This window comes from Felis catus, chromosome C1 (assembly GCF_018350175.1).
Source record: "Felis catus isolate Fca126 chromosome C1, F.catus_Fca126_mat1.0, whole genome shotgun sequence".
NCBI classification, from domain to species: domain Eukaryota; kingdom Metazoa; phylum Chordata; class Mammalia; order Carnivora; family Felidae; genus Felis; species Felis catus.
The window spans coordinates 221258712-221273665 of NC_058375.1; the positions used below are offsets into that span (position 1 = coordinate 221258712).

At 65.7% G+C, this 14954-nt stretch overlaps 2 protein-coding genes across 7 annotated transcripts in view; one reads left to right on the forward strand and one right to left on the reverse strand.

The window, feature by feature from the left end:
* Positions 1-2653, forward strand: part of FARP2 (FERM, ARH/RhoGEF and pleckstrin domain protein 2) — a 105709-nt gene extending 103056 nt beyond the window's left edge. For 4 of the 6 annotated variants that reach the window (XM_023260008.2, XM_045034747.1, XM_023260010.2 and 1 more), the window contains 5 exons: positions 259-419; positions 1332-1439; positions 1650-1801; positions 2042-2105; positions 2400-2653. In XM_023260008.2, the coding sequence (XP_023115776.2) occupies positions 259-419; positions 1332-1439; positions 1650-1801; positions 2042-2105; positions 2400-2468 (554 nt within the window). In that variant the 3' untranslated portion in view covers positions 2469-2653. Of the gene's footprint in view, positions 1-258; positions 420-1108; positions 1440-1649; positions 1802-2041; positions 2156-2399 lie in introns of those variants that run through there. The other 2 variants (XM_045034746.1, XM_045034748.1) reach the window with 2 other exon arrangements.
* A 121-nt stretch (positions 2654-2774) lies between these two features.
* STK25 (serine/threonine kinase 25) lies at positions 2775-14815 on the reverse strand. The gene is given in 14 exon segments (XM_023260011.2): positions 2775-3229; positions 3457-3593; positions 5032-5103; positions 5261-5295; positions 5298-5341; positions 5343-5375; positions 5608-5753; positions 6142-6327; positions 6411-6568; positions 7290-7398; positions 7855-7911; positions 8592-8822; positions 14027-14149; positions 14670-14815. Coding segments are annotated over 13 exon segments (1278 nt in total). The 5' UTR covers positions 14057-14149; positions 14670-14815; the 3' UTR covers positions 2775-3189.
* Positions 14816-14954: the final 139 nt, after the last annotated feature.

The window sequence follows — 14954 nt, forward strand, 5'->3', positions numbered from 1 at the left end:
ACAGGCTCTCCCTCCACAGAGAACGGTCCAGGCACCCCGAACACCAGGGGAGAGGTTGGGAGGGGCGCGGGGGGGGGGGGTGGCCACGAGCTCTCCTGGCAGAAGCGCCGTGTGACTGCTCTCCGCCCATTGCTGACCCGGGCTGCAGGCTTCCCTCGTCCCCCAGTCCAGAGCACTGGACCAAAAGCACCCCCCACCCCGCCCTACTCGCCCCGTGCTCCCGTTTCCCTCTGAGCAGAGGGCCGACTCCTTCCCCAGGGTCCTCTGAGGAGGTCTCTCCGGAGCAAGAGTCCGAAGACACTCATGGCATCCACGGGTCCCTGGAGGGGCAGGGCCAGCACCGGGCCAACACCACAGTGCACGTGTGCTGGTACCGGAACACCAGCGTCTCCAGAGCCGACCAGAGCGCGGCCGTCGAGGTACGGTGGCCCCAAGCGCCCTCTGCTTGCGCTGGCTACAGGGGAGGAGGGCTGGACCGGGCAGAGCAGGGGGCCACCAGGCTGCGGGCTGACCGTGACCATCAGGGCTTGTGCAGGCCCACGAGATTAGTTCTGTGTGGGAGGAGCCGGGCGGATGGCGTCCCTGGGGTTCTCCGGAAAGGGCGGTCTCGTGGGGGCTGCCGCCTCCCCTCCCACCTCCATCACCCGGAGCGGCCACTTCGCGCTCCAGCCCTTCGGCCCCCAGGCCGCCTCCCATTCGCTGTGGGTTTGGGGCTCCTGTCGTACCTGAGGCAGAACCAAGTGAGGAAGCCGTCAGAGCTCCGGGCTCCCCCGTCAGCTGGGGCCCGAAAGGTAGGGCCCACAGAAAAGGCAGAGTACCGCCAGCACACCAGGCCCCACGAGCCCGGGGCGAGGAGTGCGGGCTGAAGGCCCGCACGGTGACGGCGTCCCTGCAGGGCCCTCGTGAGCACAGTCAGGGTTACAAGGGAGAGGCGGGGCCACTGGCCACAGGGGCCATCCTGGGTCAGGACGCCACGCTCAGGGCCAGGCTGTCTCGTTGGGACTGTGCCAACTTGGCTCCACGTGGCCTGTCACAGCATCGGGTTTATGAGGGTCATGGCTGGGGAGGTTATAAACAGGGAAAAGAAACTTCATGTCCTTCTACTTAGCGCCTGGGACCTCACCCCCCACATCTGTAAACATCCTCCTGTCAGACTATGAACAGACTGACGACCCAGAGCCCTGGCGAAGGAAGCTGCTGCTCAGGAAAGTGTAGTCAAGGCCACAGCCAAGAAAGCCCTCGGGGGCCGATGCACGCTTCGGGGTAGCAGGTGCTGCTCCGGGACAGAGTCCCAGGACCCTAACCAGTACCGGTGTCTTTCTTTCCCATAGAACCAGCTTTCAGGGTATCTGCTGAGAAAATTCAAAAACAGTAACGGCTGGCAGAAGCTCTGGGTGGTTTTCACCAACTTCTGTTTGTTCTTCTACAAAACTCATCAGGTAAAGGTGCTGGACGGAGCCGGGGCGGGGAGGCGGCCGTGCCCGTGGCGCTGGCAGACAGCGGCCCCTGTTCCTGGCACAGGAGAGCACGGCCTCCCGGCTCCTCCGCCCGCTCCCACGGGGCATTCAGTCCCAACGGGGAGAGTGGGTTGGGCGGTGGTCGCGGGGGGGGGGGGGCGGCGCACCACCGAGCTGCGTGCCACCTTGCAGGACGACTACCCCCTGGCCAGCCTCCCGCTGCTGGGCTACAGTGTCAGCGTCCCCAAGGAGGCCGACTGCGTCCACAAGGAGCACGTCTTCAAGCTCCAGTTCAAGTCCCACGTCTACTTCTTCCGGGCTGAGAGCAAGTACACGTTTGAGAGGTAATCCTGTGGCAGGTGGCCACGGTCGGCCGCTGTCCCCGCGGGTCTCCTGTTGTTACAGAGGGTGCCGGAGGCAGGCGCTCTGAGCCCTGGAGAGAAGGTCTGGCTGGCCAGTTCGCTCTGTGCCTGGGGTTACCCCTGGGGAGTTGTTTGAGCACAAGGCCACTGGTGTGACCAGGGCACACCCTGAAATCCGAGTGAGCATCTTGGGAGCTTCTGACGGCCCAGCCTCTTCTCCAGGTGGATGGAGGTGATCGAGAGAGCCAGCAGCTCACCCGGGAGGGCCAGGCGCCCCGAGGACAAGGTGTGAAGCCCGCCCTGCCCGAGGAGGGCAGAACCAAGGAGCAGAGCAGGGTCAGCACATCCCCCGTGACCGCGGGTCCCGTCTTCCCAACGGCGCAGGGGTGGCCGTGGTCTCCTCGGGTCCCCGGCGTAGGATAGGTGGGGTAGGACAGCGTGGGGACGCCTCACAGTGACCTCTGGGAGGGTCGTCATCCCGAGACCCAGTGGGCACCGGGAAGGACACACAAGTAAAAAGGCGGGCCCGGCTCAGGGATGGTGGCCGCACCCCATGCTCCCCTGCCCTCTCCTCTTCCAGAGCAGCGCCCCGCCGAGGACCGGCCCGGAACAGGAACCAGGGTGGGCCCCACAGCTGCACGCCAGGTGACACGTGTCCACGCAAGTCCAGCAGAAGCCACTCTGGAGCCCGCCCCACAGACCTCTGGAGGAGACACCAAAGTTCCCATCTGGCCCCGGGAGGGCAAGGGCCTAGAGTTTCTCGGTTCCCCCAGGGTTTCCTCACAAATCAAAGTAAATGGACACGGGCTCTGTTGGTCTGTCCGTGCAAACGTGCGTGCGGTCCAAGATAAAGAGTTTCTCCCCTGCTCTCCTGCCAGCGGGCCACAGGGTCACCGTGTGCCATGATAAGGACTCAGAAGCCAGAACCGGGGCCCCCGCCCACCACCAGCATCTGTCCGATTCAGGTTTTTATTGAAAGTGGCCCGAGCCTCTCGATGTTCTATGAAAACTAACACCTTAACCTCAGAACATTTAGGGAAACAGGAAGTTCATTTTCTTTAAAAAAAAAAAAAAAAAGTCCTGGCCGAAACGAGTCCTTGGGAGACACGGTAACGCGACACGAAGCAAACCCGGGCCCGGCACGGCCTCGGTGGGCCCCAGGCAGGGGAGGAGACAGGGCTGCCCCGACGGTCTCTGCTCCTCGTGCCACGTGGTCGCCTGTCGGTGCTCCGCTGCCAGGAGGGGACGTGGAAGAGGGACCCTCTGCGCGGGTGGGGGGCGGTGACCCGGCAGTGGGGCCCACGTGGCCACGACAGCACAGGGGGCTCCACGCAAAGACCCTTCTCCCCGCTTCCCAAGCAGCGGCGCCTTCAGCGGGATGACGTCAGGTGGTTTCTGTTGTGGGAAAACCTGCGGAGCGGGGGAGACGCGGTCACTCCCGGCCAGGAGGGGCGCGGCCCCGGACAGGGTGGGGGCTCCGGGATGCCGAGGGAGGGGGCGGCCCGCGTTCTGACCCGAGCCTCTGAGCACAGCCCGCCGGGGGCCGCGAGGCCGCAGCCTCTCCTCGCAGGCCCCGAGGCTCCAGAGGAGAGAAAGAGAGGAGCCGACGCAGACAAGGCCGGCGCCCCGGGCCTCACCTCTGCACCCGTTCCACCAGGTGCGCCATCAGCTTGTCCGAGATGCCGGGGCAGGACTCCTCGGCCAGGCTGAAGGCGTTCTCGAGCTCCTCCAGCGCCCCCACGCCTCCGCCGCTCTGCCTGTGCTTCTCCTTGAGCTGTGGAGAGACCACCGGGAGCCTGACCGGAACTGCCGACCCCGGGGCCCTCGGCTCTGCCGCTCCCACCAGGAAGCTCCCGCGGAAGGCTGCCCGGCCCCTCGCCGTGACCTGCGTTTGCGGGACCCCAGCTGTCGGTCCACCGCAGAGCTAGGGTGGGCCGGGTCCCCCGCAAAGACAGATGCTGCCCCGCCCCCACGCCTGAGGGAATCTCCCAACTCCGTTCTCGAGAGGGGTCTCTACTGGCCTGCCACCGTCACGCTACAGTGGGCCGGGCTAACCACGTGGCTTCCTCCCAAGGGTCACGGAAACCCCGTGCCTCAGGCCCCGCCAACTTGAGAGAACAGCCCAGAAACCCCCCCAGTGCGCAGCACAGCCAGATCAAGGCATCCTGACCCTGGGCCCCACCACCACCGGGGGCTGTGAGAACCAGATGGAGGCATCACCGCCCTGGGGATTAGAAGCAGGTCACCCGGGTCCCCTGCCACACCCCTCACAGAAACTACAAGGGTGCCTCCTAGCACACCCCGTCCGGCGGCCTCCACCTCAGGCCCCGCCCACAGAACCAGGCCCCACAGGGGGGCCCCGACCACCTGGATGAGGCTGTGCTTCCCCCCCCAACCTCCCCACACACACGCCATCACACACGGTGCAGGGGCTCCAGCAGCCCAGGGCCCTCCTGTGACACTGGCCGCCTCCCTCCCCAGTGTGGGGACGTGTCCCAGCTGAGCCCAAGCTCCTGGTCCATGGCCCGACAGTACCGCTCTTGCCACCTGCTCCTCCCCAGCCTCCTCCCCTGCATATCAGGCCCCTCCAGGTGGGAGCTCTCCCGCCTCTACCCATTGCCCCCCAGCGGATACCCAAGGGCCCGCTTGCCTCAGGAAGGCTCTCGGCACCCCGTTCCTCCCTCTCTGGGCCTGCGGTGGGAACTGGGCCCCTGACCTACTGCCAGCCCCAAGTCCAGGGTGTGGGGGTCCCTGGGGTGCTATCGACCCCCCACTGGTAGGTGACATGCAGGGTTGCATGACCCTTGAGGCCTCCCTGCCCTGGGCCCGACATCCAGCACTGAGAACTGAACCTCCCAGGCTCTGTCTCAACAGATGACCATCCCATGCGTTTGCAGTTCAAAATAAAAGTCACAGGAGTTTTCGATCAAAGCCATCCTGAGACCCCAAACCACCACAGCAGGGGGAGAACTCAGGGAGGTCACATTAAAGTACTTTTCTCCCGGCCGCTTCTGCTTTGCTCAGAAAGCCTGGCCCCCAGGTCCAGGTCCAACCACAATGGGCTTCAAGGGGCCCAGAAGCCCCACACGCGGGGGGTGGGGGGGCTGGCCAGCACACCTCCTGATAAACCTCAAGGTCACAACGTGGGGACAGCATGTGCAGGGAAGCACGATAGCCTCCTGCTCCAGGGGACCCCCTGACCTGGCCCTTACCTCTCCAAAGACAGGCCGGACCAGCGTGGACAGGCACTGGGACCTCGGCTGCCTCTTGGCGGGCTCCGCAGACTGCCAAGTCAAAGCCCCGGCAGGGTGATGAGAGCGAGTGTGCCCCGGGGTCAGGCGTGCCCCGCCCCCCTCCCAGCTTTCTGACCTCCTTAAAAGGTGCAGCCCGTGAGGTATCCAGGCCTGGGTGCCTGCCCCCCACCCCCCAGCCAGGTCAGACCTTCTGGGAGCCGTGCAGGGCTGTGCCCTTGTGCACCTTGCTGTGGGGGCTCGGCCGGATGGTGGGGGGGAACGTCCAGAGGGGGCCCTGCTCTCCATCCTCAGTGTCTCCGTCACTACGGTGGAAGGTGAGAAGGGTCGTGAGGAGCATGGGGGCTGGGATTTGGGGGTCCCAAGGCCCACACCTGCCCTTAGTCTCCCCATTGATTTTGGAGGCAACCTCATGGCCCTAAATGCCGAGTAGGCCCGCCCCGGGGCCCTAGGGGCCCACTGACCCCCCACCCCCACCCCCGCCACGGCACAAGGCCCACGGCCATCAGGGGGCGTGACCCCCGGAAGGGCCCTTACATGTCAGAGTCCTCGGAGCTGGACTCCTCGCCGTGCCCCTCCGACTTCCAGCGCTTGTAGCGGTCAATGAGCTCAGTGAGGAAGGAGGTCTTCTTGGTGTAGCGGGTGATGAACTTGTGCTTCAGCAGCTCCTTGGCAGTGGGCCGCTGCCGAAGGAAGGGCACAGGTCAGCGGACGCCAGGGACGGCCGAGCTCTGCCTTTACACTCCCGGAGCTCACGGCTCCCCCCGGGGACCAGAGGGACGAGGCCACCAGCAGGCTGGGGTGGAACACATCCCCTCCACACCAGGTAAACACCCGCCTCGAGCTCCCCCAGACCTCAGCCCCTGGCCAGGGCCCGCTCTGGATCAGGAGGCGCTCGGGGCTGGGCGGGGCTGGGTGCAAGGAAGGGGCCTCAGGCCCCGTCCCCTCCCACGGGGCCGTTCTCTGGGGCCCGGTCCCAGAGCCGCCCCTACCGCCTTCAGCCGCTCAGGCCTCCTCCCGGCCCACCCCACAGAGCCAGGGCCCCAGCGGCCAGGGTGAGACAGGCCTTACGAATCGGGGGTCTTTGTTGAGGCAGGCTTCCACAAACTCCTTGAAAGGCTTGCTGTGGTGGCCCTCCAGGGTGGGCGGGCTATTCTTGGGAATCAGGAACAAGACACGCATGGGGTGGAGGTCAGAGTTCGGAGGCTCGCCCTTGGCCAGCTCGATGGCCGTGATGCCCAACGACCAGATGTCAGCCTGGACAGAGACCCATACGGGACTGTTGCCGCCGGGAGGGCCCCAAGCCACGCGGCGGCCCCCCTGCCGCCCGCCGCGCCCACCTTGAAGTCGTAGGCCGACTGCTTGATGACCTCGGGTGCCATCCAGAAGGGGGTGCCCACAAACGTGTTCCTCTTGATCTGTGTGTCTGTGAGCTGCCCCGCCACACCAAAGTCGGCCAGCTTCACGTCACCCTGCTCTGAGAGCAGCACGTTGGCGGCTGCTCGACACAGGACGGTAGGGGGTCACCCTCAGCGCCGCGCAGAGCCCCTCCCCCTGCACACAGCTGCCTGAGGAAGCACAGGGCTACCTGGGGACGCCAGCAGGTCTGGCTCAGGGACCTTAGCTCTCCTCGGCACCCGGCAGGCCAGGCACCCAGGACCACGTGCACAGCCGGGGGGTGGCTGCGGGAGGGGCCCGCCTGGGCACGAGGTCCAGGCCTTCCCAGAGTGTGCCTTATAGGACAAACCCCAAGAACAGAGCCGCCACCCTTTTCTCCCAAACGGCAAAGCAGGCAGAGGTGACTCTGGCCCTCGCCCTCACACCCCCGGCTGCCCTTGGCAGGGCCGGCTCCCACGGTGGGGCCGCTGGAGCACACACTGGGCGCTCAGGAGACCACGAGCAAAAATCCACACATCTGCTTTAATCAGGTCCCTTCCGACCCGAGGAGCAGAGGTGGTGTCCCCACCGTACGGGCACAACATACTCGGAAAGTTCTGTTACTGGCAGCATCTTCAGGAACAGAGCAAGACGGCACCGCTCGGTGTCGGACGGCCCAAGGGAGTTCAGGCCAGAAGCGCCGAACTACAAGGGTCCCCACATCCCAGACCCCCCAGCACCGCCAGCCGCACACCCCTCGCAGCGACCTCCACCTCGCACCCTGGCGCTTCTAGGGTCTGGAGGGGACGGGGACGAGGGACAGGGGCCGCGCCCCCGGGGACCTTTGATGTCTCGGTGGATCTTGCGCTCCGAGTGCAAGTAGTCCAGGCCCTTCAGGATCTCCCGCAGGATGGTGGCGATGTACGTCTCCTCCAGGGGCCCGGGTTTCAGCTGCAGGCAGAGAAGGGACGGCAGGGCCTCAGGCACCCCCACCGGCACACGCCAATCCCAGCCCCACGGCCGCGGCCTCCACCAGGGAACAAGTGGACTTCAGATGCTGAGTCAGGTGGGAGTGGGGGAGGCTCTCTCCAGACGGCATCTACCGTTCTCTCCGCTGGCGTGAAGGGGGTCCTGGCCACTGCCGAGCCCACGTACCTGGGGGCGCTGACCCGCCTGCACCCACCAGCCCAGAACCCCTGGGAGACCAGTGGAAATGGACCCCAGTTCACTTCTGGGCTGAGAAGGCTCTTAGCACGCACCACACCGAAGCAGCCAAGGACCGGAGGCCCACAGGAGCCAGGGGTCCTCAGGCAGTGGGTCCAGGGCTGCTGCCCCAAGCCCCACAGCCACCTCCTGTGTCCACTCCTGCCCACGAGAAGCCGCCCACTGCCGCAGCCTATGCCTCACCAGGTCCAACGCGGAGCCTCCGCCCAGATACTCCATGATGATCCACAGCTTCGTGCCCTGGGCCCAGAGAAACGCCCATGAGCTCAAGGCCACGGCCCCAAGACACACACACACTCCCCGGCAGGGGAGACTCAGGCCTCCAGCCCTCAGGAACCCTCAGGGACCGACCCTCAGGGACCCACCGCAAAAAGGCCCCAGGGGCCCCTATCCAGCCCCCCTCCTGTCACAGCCCTGATGTGTGTGTGTGTAGATGGACCCAGTGCTCAGGCCGGTGGCCAGGTCCCCCCATGCCAGTACCCCAACGGGAACCAGGCTGCAGGCATGACGTGTCCAGCCGGCACTCGGCCTGCGGGCACCTGCACCCAGGCGGCCCCCTGGGCGGGCCCCCAAGGGCAGAGCGGGGGATGGGCTCAAAGACGCTGTGCCGTGGGGCTGCCCTGGCCTGGGAGACGGCACAGCCAGGAAGTGAGACACCACGGCCACTTCAGAGCCAACTAGGTCGCATTCGTGTCCTACATGCCTACCTGGCCCTCGGGACTGTAGTTTCTTGAGTGCCCTCATCCTTCAGACCCGGCCTGTCCCCACCGTCCCCACGTGGGGGCAGACCCAGCCCGGGCCTCCCGAGCAGGTACAGGGACTTTCTGCCTCTCTGGAGGCAGACTGGGTGGGGGGCAGCAGTCACGGGCATCTACCCAAGCGCAGGCCTGGCATGGAGCGAGCCCCCACCCCACAGGCACCTTCAGGTAGGAGCCGAAGTAGCGGGTGATGTAGGGACTGTCACACTGGCTGAGCACAGTGATTTCCTGCTGGATGTCCTCGATCTCATCCTCGGCCTCCTCCAGGTCGATGATCTTGATGGCCACCACCTCCTTGGTGCGGTTGTCGATGCCCTTGTACACCTCCCCAAAGGAGCCCTTGCCGATACGGTCGAGCTTGGTGAAGAGCTCCTCGGGGTCCACGCGTGAGTGCTGTAGAGACACGGAGCAGGCAGACTGAGGGTGACCCTGCCGGAGGAGGCGGCAATCCCCAAAATGAGGGGCTAGGGAGCCCACCCACATTTTTTCTTAAGTTTACGCTTTTTAAATAATCTCTACACCCACTGTGGGGCTTGAACTCACAACCCCAAGATCAAGAGTCGCGGTCTTCTGACTGAGCCGGCCAGGCACCGCTCTCCTTGCTGCTTTTACGTCTTTGTTCAGGAAACCTAAACGTACCCTCCCCACAAAGGAGCACAGAGGCCCCCGCAGCAGCCAAGGGACCAGGCTGTGGAGCAGGTGGAGAGACCGTGAAGGTCATGCCCTACCTGCCCACACCCCACACGTGGACACGTGGGGAGGGCCAAGTGAGGCACAAGTGAGGCACAAGGACAAGTTTAAAGGGGATACGTGGGTAGGAAATGGGGATTTGGGGGCAGTGAGGCTACCCCATAGGATAGCGGGGACAGTGGGGACAGCACCGATGCAGTCTCGCGGACCAGGGGCCTAGTTCACAAGAACGTACCCATGCTGCCTCTTCGTTTGTAACAAACACACCCCAGCTAGACTCGGGGGCGGGGGAGGGAGGTCCCGGCGCGCTCGGTTCCCCGGACGCCCCCCCCCCCCCCGAAGTCCTCCTGAGCAAGAGTCTATGGCGTCAGCCGGTTCTCCCTGCACACCTGGGAGCCACACCCCCCGGAAATGGCTTCCCTTCTGGTCCCCAAATCAGTCCTCAAGACAGCTCCACCCTCACAGCAGCGGGGAGTTGGAAACTGATGCTGTCTTGGGTGCTTAATCCTGGATATTCAAGTACCACGCAAAACCAGCGCACTGTCCTGTCCTCGGACTTAAATTCAAAGCCTGAAAATGAGCGCCCAGAGGTCTGAGCACCAGGGTGCGGCCGGCAGAGGGGCGCCCGCCCGCCCGCCCGCGGGCGGACACTCACACGCCTGACACTGACCTTCCACACGTCAGGGGCTGAGATGGCGCTCAGCCTTTGGGGGGCTGCCCGAAGGAGGCAACACCCCTGCGCACGTGGCCCCCCGGGCTCCCGAGAACAGCACTCTCCTGGGAACGCCAAGCCACTGTGTCCTCAGAGAGCCAGCAGCAGTCCACACGGCCCCAGAGCGACACAGGGGGCCAGGAGGGTGGGAGCCTAGCGTCTTGTCCAGGCAGAGGCAGAAAGGGTTTTCCAAGGCCCCGAGACTCGGATCCACCAGGAGGCGCCTCCCGGCACAGAGGCCGCTGCCGCAGCCCCAGCACCACCGGCAACAGAGCATCTTGCTGCCGGGTACACGAGGGAGAAAAGTACAGCTTCCCGTGCCTCATCGGCCCGAGGGACGGCCCATCCTGCGGTGGGTGGGCACCCCCGGTCCCGAGCAGAGCCCTCCACGCATGGACTCGGCACACACACGGAGCCCACCTTGGGCTCACCCCCAGCAAAGCTCCACGTCGGGCCTGACCGGCTCCAGACAGAGACTACGCGTCAACAGAAACTGCTAATTAGCCGCCTTCCCGAGGTGTGCGACCGGGAGGGAGGGGGCAGCACGCAGGCCCACAGGTGAGCAGCCCTGATTCCGAGCACCCGGAGAGCCAGGACAGCAGGGGCCGTCGGGTGCCAGGAGCCCCGCAGGACAGCAGATGGAGCGGGGCCTGGCCGGGACCAAGGGGCGGAGCAGCACTTCAGCACAGTCCCCACAGACGGGCCAGGCTGGGCCGGGCTCCACCCACACGCTGGCCCAGCTGGTTCAGGAACGTGGCCCTCCTCGCTGCCTCACCAGAACCAGCAGCCCAGTCCCCAAGCCAGTGCATGTAGAGGACGAGGCGCAGCGGGTACACGCGGTCAAGTTACCACCGAGTCCCCAAGCCAAGGCTGAAGGCTTCAGCAGGACACAGAGCTGAGCGCCACTCGGGTCCCTCGGGCCCAACCGCCGGGCATCTCCGTTCCTGCCGCGCGTGTCAAGAAAACCAGGACAGGTTAGGCACGTGGCCGCGAGGTGCAGCCAGTCGGCTGTGTTCGGGAGGGGGGTGGCGCGGATCACGTGGCCAGAACCCACCCCCACCTGAAAGAAAGGCCCGGCAGGGCGCCTGCGCCATCCCGCCAACCCCCCGCCCCACACGCGACCCCACATGCGACCGGCCGGCCGGCCGGCCGAGAACACCTTCCTGCCGGAGGGCCTTCTCCGCGAGCGGGTGGGGGACCTCACTGTTCCCTGGCTGCTGCGGTGGGGCATGGTCTGGGACACGGCCCCTCCCGGACCTGCTCCTTCCGCATCGGCCCAAACAGCACCTTCCCAGAGGCTCTTGCCATCGACTCAGCCGTCACCGCCTATTTGGTGCCGGGGGCGGCGGTCCACCAGACCGCCAGCCTGTCCCCTGCTCCAGAAGGGCTGGCACAGCCCTGCAGGACACCCCACGACGGCTGTCCAGTGACTCCAGTCCAGCTGGCGTCCTGACCTCGTGTCCTCTGTCGCCGAAGAGAGTCCCTCTCCTAAGGTGCCCTGACAGAAGAGCTGGAGGAGGTGGGACGGACAGCAGGCAGCACCAATCAGCGGGTCCCCTTCCCACCCTCAGGCAATTGCTGGCAACACGTCCTCCTGCTCTGCTCCCCTCAGCCCTGCTGAGAACACCGCGGCCCTCTCCACGCAGGGCCAGCAACCCAACAAGGGAAACCCCCAGATGGGGCACTCAGACCCCCACTGCCCGGGAGAACACGGTGGACCCTAAGCCAGAGTTCCTGGCTTGGCAAGGAAGGCGGGGAGCCCCAACCCCCGACTCTCATACTCCTTGAGTCCCCCCCGACTGCAGGCCAGTCAACTCGGCAGACAGTGTGACACGTGCACACGCCTGGCTGCGACCCTGACACTACAAGAATGTCACAGGGCCCACCTGTTCCCAGCCCCGCCGGGAGAAGGAAAGGCAAGTAGCTCCTGGGTCTGGGGGCCTCGGGCTGCTCTTTCAGGCGATGCTGTAACAGCTCAAAAGCTCGACTGGCTCTGGGGGTTGACACCCTTGTCCTCCAACCCTGAGGCTGCCAGGTCTGTGGCCGCTGCCTGGCAGCGTGTCTGCTGTTAATGTCACCTCACGAAATGAGGGGAGCGAAGCCATCCCCACCCACCACACGACAGGTGGCAGCACAGGAACAAGTGGGGGGGGGGGTGGAGGGGAGGTGGGGAGGGCGGGAGGGCAGGCTGTGGGGGAGCACAGCCTACTGCCCCAAGCAGGGACCGCCCCACGGAGCCACAGTGACAACTGGTTCAAGAGAAAATGATACACTGACAGGCTCCCTGCCACTGGCCTCTGAAAGGACAAAGGGGGCTTCGTCCCTGAGGGGTCCCTTCTCCCCGTCTGATCTGGACGCCGAGGGCCGACACGAAGCACCGACCGCACACAGGGACAGGGGCAGCTCAGGGCTCCGATTTCCGGGAGCCACGGGAACTACTCCCACGGCTTTTTTCCCTTCCTGTATTCTAAGAGGGAAAAGAAGAACGGTAAAGGGTATTTCTGATTCATTGGGAGAAACAATGAAGCCGCGACGACAGACACATCCTGCCATCGGATCGAGGACGGTTGGGAGCGTCACCCCAGGTAGACTTGGATTCGAAGCCTCGATCTGCCACTTTCTAGCCAACTAACATCCCTAAGCACCGAGTTTTTAAACCCAGGGTGACGATGGCACCTGTGCGGTGAGGCTGAGGGGAACCACGAGGCTACACACGCAAAAGGCTTAGCGCACAGAGACTGGCGGCAAGTGCTCTATAAACGTTTACTGAACGAGTAAATGTCACCCAGACAAAGTGTTTCGGTTTTTTTCCAAATCAATTCTCTCTTCCTAACCCGGACCTTTCTAACCGCCTCTCAAGTTTGACAATGAATGTCAAAGCCCTTCACACATGGGTTTGGGGCTTCCTGTGCACTTGGAGCTGCAGCCGCGGAACTTACAAGGTGAGCTTCGGTACAGTCACTTCACAGGTGATCACCCGGCTTGGTTCTCCGGTGCTTTCTCTGCAGCTTCTGTCACTCACCAGCAGCAGGATGGGGGGCGGGGCGGGGTAAGGCAAGGGAGGCTCTTTCTGGGTGCAAAACGTACCCTGCGGCTCTTGAAAATAAGCTCGAGGCCAAGTTTTCTCTGCGCACCAGTAATGTGACTTACCAGACAGAAATGTCAAAGCCTAGAGAGGAATCTGCCAGCCCCATTCGGCATCAACCAGCGAGGCCCGGTTCCCATCTGTGGCCACAGCTGGTGCAGGACGCGCTGCTCGATGGGAGCCCCACAGGCTTCCCCGTCCACACCTTCCCGGGGCAGATGCCAGCGGAGGGGGGCTAACGGGCCATCCCATCACCCTGCAGCAGCCAGCCCACTGAGGACGCGACCACACCGCCAGCACCTAAGAAAAGTCTCCTTGGTGCTGCCTCCATCGCCCTTGTTTTGAGACAACAAAACGGGGAGGGGAACCAACCACAAGCCCCCACGCTGGCTGCCGCCACCACGTCCCAGCACCAGCAGCCGGCCCTGGAGCCGGGCAGACTCCGGCCGGATGTGGGGGGGGGGGTCCCCCAGAGCCGGCGGTGATGCCGCAAAGTGGTTCGGGTGGGGAAGCACAAGAACCTTGCAGGCAGGCACTTCCGGCCCAGGTGACGCGCTCCTAGAGCAGCCTTCCCAAGAAACCCCGACAGAAACACACTGGGGCCCTCAGCTCTCCCGGCACACCCGGGGCGGCTTCATCGCGCCCCCAGGGAGGGGACCCCCAGCCTCTGCCACAGCCCGGCATGCCCCCGGGACCCCGCAAACGCAGCCACCCAGGTTCCCAGACAAACCCACCGGCGCCGCCGGGTCCCGCTCTGCTCCCAAGGTCAGCCTCCGCACAGCCTCCACTCCTGCGCGGGGCGGTGGCGGTGGCGGGGGGGGGGGGGGGGGGGGGGGGGGGCTTCTATTCTGAGAAGTCTGCACGCATCTGCCCCCCAAAACCCCGCACCAGCCGCCCCGAGGCAGCAGCCCCTCTGCACTGCCCCCTCCTCGGGGTCCCCGATGGAGCGGGGTCCTCAGCGGGCGGCTCTCCTGAAAGCCCAGACGCTGTTCAGGTGACACGCTCGTGGGTGAAATAAACGTCTTCCCGGGACGTGGCGGTCGGCGCTCCCACGTGCGGGGGCGGAGCAGGCACGCTGCCGCACACCCCCCATCCCGGAACCAGCCTTACCTGGTTGGCGAAGCCCCTGAGGTGAGCCATGTCTGCGATGCCCTCAGACCATCGGCTGCAACCCCACGAGGCCCCTAGATCCCGCCTCGAGGCTCTGGAAGCCGGCTCCCTCGCTTCAGTCAACTGGAAGGACAGCAGGCGCGCTCGATGCTGGTGCTGCTCGGGGTACACGGGGCTCCCCGGGGCCAGGCGCCCCCACCCGTCTCGTTCCTTGATGGCCTCACCAAGCGGGGGCCCCCTTCTTAGCCTCTCCCGCCCGCGCTCTGGCCTTCGACCCTCCACCGCTACTCCCCCCCCCCCCCCCCCCCCGCCGCCCAGGGCCGGGTCCCCGAGCCCCTTCACGCCCCTCACACACCCCCGCCCCCAGCGCTGAGCCCCGCCCCCAGCGCCCTACCCCACCCCGAACCCCACCTCCAGCGTCCTCTCCCCCCTCCCCGCGCCCTGCCCCCACCGCCAAGCCCCGCCCCCAGTTCCCTCAGCGCCCTCCGCTCGCCCCACGGTCCGTAACTGCCCGACACCCCCCACCGCCCGGCCCCCTCCCCAACCGCCGCAGGCGCGGGCCCACCCGGCAGCGCGCCCACCTCCGGGGGGCTCCATCCCGGCCTCCCCCGGCCCGCTCCTCAGTGCCCACGAAGGCTCCCACCCGCAGCCTCCTCTCGCCCGGGGAACGCCCGGACCTCCAGCCCGCGAAGGAGCGGCAGTGGCGGCGGCGACCGGAGAAAGCCCAGCGGCGGCGACGGCGAGGGCGGTGCGCGGTGTCGTGGCCCGGCGCGGGGCTCTCTGGGACACCGAGTCCCGCCGCTCGCTCCGCGCTCGGGTGCCCGCCGGCTCTGGACTACAAGTCCCGGCAAGCCACGGGGCAGGGCGGTGTCGCGGGGCTCGCCGGGACTCGGAGTCGGGCTTCCTGAGCGGCTCTACACTACGTCTC